The sequence below is a fragment of the Homarus americanus genome, unplaced genomic scaffold (assembly GCF_018991925.1).
Source record: "Homarus americanus isolate GMGI-L3 unplaced genomic scaffold, GMGI_Hamer_2.0 scaffold19065, whole genome shotgun sequence".
Classification (NCBI taxonomy): Eukaryota; Metazoa; Arthropoda; class Malacostraca; order Decapoda; family Nephropidae; genus Homarus; species Homarus americanus.
Window position 1 is genome coordinate 1,005,323 of NW_024757463.1, and position 7,966 is coordinate 1,013,288.

The 7,966-nt window shown below is 41.6% G+C and overlaps 1 protein-coding gene across 4 annotated transcripts; it reads right to left on the minus strand.

Annotated features, from left to right (window-relative positions):
- Positions 1-235: 235 nt before the first annotated feature.
- Positions 236-7,805, minus strand: LOC121857517 (protein yippee-like 5). 4 transcript variants are annotated; one of them, XM_042353602.1, is made up of 5 exons: positions 7,672-7,805; positions 6,969-7,012; positions 6,448-6,636; positions 4,816-4,932; positions 236-1,317 (listed from the first exon to the last, which is right to left on the minus strand). In XM_042353602.1, exons 3-5 carry the CDS (start codon positions 6,606-6,608, stop codon positions 1,236-1,238), a joined length of 360 nt encoding a protein of 119 aa, XP_042209536.1. In that variant the 5' UTR covers positions 6,609-6,636; positions 6,969-7,012; positions 7,672-7,805; the 3' UTR covers positions 236-1,235. The 4 variants fall into 4 exon arrangements, with proteins under 4 accessions (XP_042209536.1, XP_042209534.1, XP_042209535.1 ...); XM_042353600.1 differs by having other exon boundaries at positions 6,448-6,639; XM_042353601.1 differs by lacking the exon at positions 6,969-7,012 and having other exon boundaries at positions 6,448-6,639; positions 7,672-7,800.
- Positions 7,806-7,966: the final 161 nt, after the last annotated feature.

Genomic DNA, 7,966 nt, shown 5'->3' on the forward strand with positions numbered 1-7,966 from the left:
GAGAGAGAGAGAGAGAGAGAGAGAGAGAGAGAGAGAGAGAGAGAGAGAGAGAGAGAGAAATACCAGTCCTTTTTATTACAGAGAGAGAGAGAGAGAGAGAAATACTCAGTCCTTTTATTACAGAGAGAGAGAGAGAAATACCAGTCCTTTTTTACACAGAGAGAGAGAGAGAGAGAGAAATACCAGTCCTTTTTATTACAGAGAGAGAGAGAGAAATACCAGTCCTTTTTATTACAGAGAGAGAGAGAGAGAGAGAATGAATTAAAGCTCATTGTACAACATCACTGGAGGTCGGTCAAACAGATCCCAGCCTTAACCTAACCTAACCCTACAGCTTTAGGTTAGGTGGGTTAGGGGGGGGGAGGGGGGTTAGAGGGAGGGGGAGTGGATTGAGTTGCATTGGGGTTTTGGTTAAGCTCAGGTTAAGTTAGGTAACGTTAGGTTAGGTTAGATCGAGTCCCTATCAAAACTGGGACCTATAACTATCCAACGACCAAATCACCTGCTGAATTGCTTACACATAATAGACCTTAACACACCACTTGACCAATGCCTTGAATCTATTACAAAAGGTGGTTATGATTGTTTGGTGGTGACAGGTCAAACGAGGTGATTTTTTGGGAGGGGGTTGGGGGGGGTTGCTCTCTCTTAGGTACCCCGAGGCTGGAAGGAAGCGGTTACATTTTCCCTAAGAGGCACTGAATTCTCTTTGGACTTTACTGGGTTGAGTTAGGTTAGGTTATATCAGGGCCTACAAGATCAACTCATTTGACACACACACACACAGACTAAACTACCATCATATTCAAATATATCACAGGAAAAATGAGTTTGTGCCTCACTGAAGATTTCTGGACAAAACTCGCATTAAAACTTAAAAGACCCGACTAATTGACAGCATAACAAGGACACGTAAACACCACGGACAGACAGACTAACGACTATCTGAGATCGTGTTAAATAAACTGGTCTAGAATGGGTTTTTTATTTTACCTTCGCCTTTTCGATTTAAATAAATAAGAACATCGACTTAAAACACAATAACTTGGTAGAGAAAAAACCAAACAAATGAAAATCATGCAAGGCAAATAATCTTTTAAAACAGGCGGGAGTTATGGGGTGGGGGTGGGGGGTAGTCTCGTCGGCTCTCACACGGATACAGTCTCCCCATTCCCTTGGTCGTGTATCCGCGTTCGTGATCACGTCGGTGTCGAGAAGGACGCGTCACGAATGCCTTAGTCGTCGCCCAGGTGTTCCTCGAATCCGTCGGTCTCTGTCACGAGGGCGCGTTCCAAGATCACCCGTCCTTCCTTGTACCTTAAAAGAGATGTGGGGATGTTATGTGTGTTGACTATGTTTGGCACTACTATAGTGAGGTGTAGAGAGAGATATTAACTGTACCCTAACCTGACGTACCTTAACTTGACGTACCCTAACTTAACACACCCTAACCTGACGTACCCTAACTTAACACACCCTAACCTGACGTACCCTAACCTGACACACCCTAACCTGACGTACCCTAACCTAACACACCCTAACCTGACGTACCCTAACCTAACGACTCCACTATTGGGATCAGCGTCAACAATTCTGCTCCCGACTATACTGCCCTTCAGGATTTATTGAACAGTCTCCAAAACTGGGCCACCAACAACCACATCACCATCAACCATACCAAGACCATGGTTATGCACATCAACCTCTCCTCCGATATTGTCCCACCTCCTTCCATTACTTTAGGCCCCAACACACTCCAGGTTGTAGATTCCACTAAGCTCCTCCGCGTCACCATAGACAACAAACTAAATTGGAAACCACACGTCAGTGAAGTTGTCAAATCCTCCAGTTTCCGTCTCCACCTCCTCCACCGACTCAAGTCCCTCGGAGTTCCTGCACCCGAGCTCCTCAGTGTTTACTCAACATTCATACTTCCCAAGCTCACCTATGCCTCCCTTACCTGGTCTTCCTCCCTAAATGCCACATAATGTAAACAACTAGAAAAAGTGCAAAAGAGGGCATGCAAGATTATTCTCTCCCCTTCCTACTCCACATATCAAGAAATGCTCAACACACTGACCCTCTCAGCTCTCACTGACCATCACCACGACCTCATCTGCAAATTTGGTAAGAAGCTTCTGCACCATCCTCGACACTGGCTCCTACTACCACCTGAGATCCCTAGCCCGAGAATTGCTGTTCGACACCACAACCGCATCCAGCCCATACGTGCACGAACTGATCGCTATAAGAACAGCCCAGTCCCAACCGTTGTAAAAATTATCAATAACTTGTAATAAACCAGTGTATTCACTCCCAGTAAACACTACTCCTTGCACTGTCACTATGTTGAAATGAACTGTAGTTTGAGCTTTTCCCCATCTAGTTATTATATATCTTATTTATATCACTGATGTTATTTGTATATTATTTGTAATTCGAAACCCATTCCCCAATTATATAACTGTATATTTTCAGCCTTCTGGCTGCCAAGCTCTTTCAATAAACCGTTAATTATTATTATTATTATTAACCTAATCTAACTCACCCTAAACTAACATAACATAACCTAATAAAGCACAGAGTAGACTTGAGGGTAGACTCAACAACTTTAATACATTTGTTTATGATTATTTGTGCGAGGATTTCCCCTTATTATTTATGTGTATGTGTGTGTGTGTGTGTGTGTGTGTGTGTGTGTGTGTGTATGTGTGTGTGTGTGTGTGTGTGTGTGTGTGTGTGTGTGTCATATAAACAATACAGGTAAAGGAAATTGCTGTCTCTAGAACGAATGGCTCTCTGTCCCGGCCACGAAAATGCCATCAACTTTAAAACTACCCCCAGACATTCTTGGCTATATCCAGGGCGTCATCCGCGAATAATAGAAGACCGCGAATATAAAAATCCGCAAATTATCCAGGTGTACTGTACTCTGTCTTAACACTGAAGCTAAAATCCAAGCTACAACGGATTAAACCAAGACAAGATAATTTGATCACCAACTTCTACCAATCACTGAACTGATCCGAGTGAAGCAACTAAGGCTGAATCACACTTACAGCAGTCAGGGAGGGAGGCAGGGTGCAGTCAGGGAGGGAGGCAGGCTGCAGTCAGTCAGGGAGGGAGGGTGCAGTCAGGAAGGGAGGCAGGGTGCAGGCAGTCAGGAAGGAGGCAGGGTGCAGCAGGTGCAGTCAGTCAGGAGGCAGGGTGCAGTCATGGGAGGAGGCAGGCTGCAGTCAGTCAGGAGGGAGGCAGGCTGCAGTCAGTCAGGGAGGGAGAGCAGGGTGCAGTCATGGGAGGGAGGCAGGGTGCAGTCAGTCAGGGAGGGAGGGTGCAGTCAGGAAGGAGGGCAGTGCAGGCAGTCAGGAAGGGAGGCAGGGTGCAGTCAGCAGGGAGGATGCAGTCAGTCAGGGAGGGTGGCAGTCAGTCAGCAGTGCAGGGAGGATGCAGTCAGGGGAGGGTGCAGTCAGGGTGCAGTCAGGGGAGGGTGCAGTCAGGGTGCAGTCAGGGAGGGTGGCAGGGTGCAGTCAGGGAGGATGCAGTCAGTCAGGGAGGGTGGCAGGGTGCAATCAGGAACATTATTCTGGTACATGCTACAAATTAATCAAGCTTTCACTAATACTCATGTAGACAATAATGTTTAAATCCCAAGAGTAACCCTACACCAAGGAACCTTCTAGAAATAATCACCCGAGACCTTCAACCACGTTCTTTATCCAATCACCTTTCTGTTTACCCTTGTTGTTTGCTTACACTGTCTCGGTACATGGGAAAATGTATACTCCTGCAACCTATGTGTACTGTATACCTACTTTGATCGATATACATGCTGTAATGTATACCTGCATAGTTTATATACATGCCTATCAAATTGGTAAAGCTGTGTGTCAATTTAATTGTTATTATTATTATTATTATTACAGTGGGGTATGCTATAACGAACGGATTCTACTACGAATATTCCTCTAATGAACGGTTTTACCTATAAAATTGAGAATGCTAACGAACGCAACTCCTACAACGAATGCGGATGAATACGGGACTATTTCGTCTGGCGCACGAATATTGTTGTACCGCTGCTCACAACAAGAGCGTCAGGCAACATATTGGTTCATTGTGTAGTCAATGCACCACTGAACTTGTTGAAATTTCGTCTTTTGATGTGGAAATTCGTGTTATTTTTATAACTATTTTGTTATACAAGTGTACAATTGTAACACTGAATCGTCAAAAGCGAGTGAGAAAGCTAATAACCCTTGAAACTAAGAAAGAAATTATAAATAAACAAACAAAGTGCCTGTAAGACAGTCACCAAAGAGGGCTAGGAAGGGTGACTCCTCTCCTTCCACCTCTTCTCCATAATTCTCTCCTCCTCCTCTGCCTCCTGTCCTGTATGCTGAACAACACTAAGGTAAGATAAAGTACCGTATTTTTTACATTTTCCACAGAAATGTTTCAGTGTTAAGTGGTTGTATTTGGGGGCCTGGAACGGATTAATCCTATAACGAACGAATGCTATAACGAACGAGGTTCTGGAACCAATTAGATTCGTTATAGCATACCCACTATATTATCATTATTATATGAAAATTGTGTAAGAAAAATCCATTACATCGAGGTTCCTTTACATATGAAACCTCCATTTAACGAATTATATAGAGATCAAAATCCATTATATCGAGGTTCCTTTATACATAAAACCTCCATTTAACGAACTATATAGAGATCAAAATCCATTATATCGAGGTTCCTTTATACATAAAACCTCCATTTAATGAATTATATCAAGGTTCCGCCGCAGAATAAAAACATTACCTTTGATTCTCCTCCGTTGCAAACTCGTAGATCCAGCCCAACTTTGCACTGCAGTTTTTACAGGAAACGTCTCTTACCATATGGCGGCCAGTGAGCATGACGCGATCCTGGACCTCACTGTGGAGAGATGGCGACGGTTAATACTTGGGTAATGTGTGTACGTAAATTTTTATGGGGAACAGCTCACCCGAGGCCTAGGGGGCGAAAAAATAAGAGTAAAAAGAAATTAAAAATAGAAAAGGAAAAGGTTATATTAATCTACACCGCGAAGATGACGGGAAACCGGCTTTTTGAAGAGACGGATTGTATGAGTATGGAAACACAGAAGAAGGCAAAGAAGGAGGTACTATAACGGGTTATTCTCGTGTGACCGACATCCACAGAGAAACGGTGGGCACCGCGGGCAAGACGAGTGTTAGGAGCCCACGACCTTGCCGGCGGTATACAGGCTGCCAAATCCACCGAACATTGCCCGTTAAAGTACCTGTAAAAGAGAGAGAGTGAAGCAAAATTATCAACTAAAGGGGGAGAGTTAATAAGACGAAATGCATTTGATTCCACCCTATCCAACAGAGCCACCCCAGATATGAGAGCAGTACTCCAAGTTAGGACGAATGAAAACCTTATATACTTGAACCAACTGCTCAGGAGTGAAGTAGCTACGGCAGCTGTACAGTATTCCCAGCTTTCAGGAGGCAGCTTTAGCAATGTTGAGGATGTGTGGCTTCAGTGACATATTAGAGGAAATGGTGAGGCCTAGCATATCTGTTTTAGAATTTGGCAGAATGATTGAGTCCTGAAATGTGATTGGTGAGAGATCTTCTATTTTGAAAAGTGTAATTGGTAAATACCGAGTTTTATTACTATTGAACTTAACCAAGTTTGTACCTCCCCATTCAGAGACGCTGCACAGACCCGCGTTGATAGAAGTAATGATATCAGTTCTAGAAACAGATCTAGTTTGAGAGTTAGGAGGAAGGGGAAAATGTGAAGAAAAGTGAAGAGTAGAATCATCCATGTAAGAATGGACAGAATTAGTCACTGTGTGAAGTAAATCATTGATAAAAAGAAGGAAGAGAGTTGGTGAAAGAACAGAACCCTGTGGGACGCCACTACTGGTAGAGAAAGAGCGAGAGATCGATCCCTAGACAACAACTACCACGGATCGGCTCTCTTTTTTTCTCACCTAACCTAACAATAATGGTTACCTCTTGTGTTCAAGAATGGCCGGCCCAAGGGCCACCTAGGTGTAAATTTGTTTAAGGTGTAGCAGCTGTCACCAACACAACAACCACACCCTGAGATGACAAGCTGCACGACCCAGTGTTGAAGGTGTACAAGCTGTCGCCAACACAATAACCACACCCTGAGTTAACGAGCTGCATGACCCAGTATATCCGAGAAGACCGGACAGCTCACCAACTGCACTGGCTAACCATTACCCCGGAATACGATCCACAAATCAATTAACATCCAGGTTCCCAATAACTGCTGAGTAGACAGAGGCAAATGGCGTAAAGAAACTTGCCCATAGTCTCACCCTGCCCGGGGATCGAACCTTGAACCACACGCTTGTGAGGCGAGCATGCTGACCATTACACCGCAGGCCTAAATGAACCTAACCTAACCCACCTGTACGTTAGATTCACCACACGCTTGAAGAGAAACGCTCGGCCGGTCGCTCCAGTAAAGCGAGTGGATATCAGCTCAGTGCGATTGGTCAGGATGGTGTAGCACGTGGCGCAAGAGAACAGTCGGATCCCACCAATGTGTTCCAGGAATATTCGTCCCATCTTGTTTTTCCGACGCTACGATGCAAACCTTCTGAAAAATAATTAAGAGAATTAGATATTTATTCATTCATTCAATTTTACAGTTAGTTTAGTATACAGTTCACCATGTATATAGACAATGAAGGTAAACTTGGAACTAATCTATGGAAAAAACTTATTTCTTATACTTCCAGAATAAAAGAAATTGGGTGGAATAAAATTTTTCCAAGATTACGATAAATTATGATAGATTAGGTTAAGTTAGGTTTACGTTTAGGTTAGGTTAAGTTCGTATGGAAAGTAAACATCGGTCGCTGCCTGGGATACATTTCACGGATTAACCTTTGGGGTCGGTCGGTGCTGAAAAATGCTAATTAATACCTATGAGGCTGCGTATACAGGGGTCGGAGAGGTCCAAGTCGCATCTACGGAAAAAAATAATGGTGAAATTATCGTCTCGTTCGTTACCCTATTAGAAAGTTGTCCAAAACAATCAAAACCCTAATGTAACCTAACATAACTTAACCTAATCTTACCTAACCCAACCCAGCCTAACCTAACATTAAAATCCAAAAATTGACGTATGACTGAAACGACAATATTACCAAAATAATAATAAATAATGCTATTCCTCCACACAAATATTCTTGAGGTAATAAATATTTTTCTTCCATAAATATTTTTAATCCCGTGAATGTTTAACTCGCGTCGCTGACCTAAGATATTACTAGATAAATTTATAATAAAAAATTTAAATCCCATTATAGAATCATATTGGGGAATTATGTTATTTTATATATAATTTCATCAATAAATTATAGTTATTAATGACGTCATCAAGATTGAAATTCACTATAGGGTCGAGAAATAAAAAAAATTAAATAATTAAAAAAAGTATTTATATCATAAATTTTGACTTATTATTGACTAAAATAAATAAATTATCACATATAGAAAGTTATTACATAGTTATTAGTTAAGATACATAAATTATCAGAAATATAAAATAAAACCCTATCATATTTTCGCTTATTTAACGACCAAATGAGTATTATTACATTACATTAACGTTAATAATACTAACCTAATGCCACGGGAAGGTTGGATATGTCCCCGTGTCCTGGAAAACCTTAAATGGGGTGAAAATTTGGGTTAAATAAGAACAACGTCAAGACCTTTGTCCCTTTGTTGTTCTACTGAATGACGAAAACAAGTTAAATTCACCAACAAAGTCAATTAATTTAAACTAACCTTATTTAACCTCAGTTTTATTATTTTAATGATATTATTCACCTATTTGTATGTATATTTCATGTAAATATTAATTATAAATATTAATATTGATAATTAAATAATATTCATATATAATTGTATTTTTG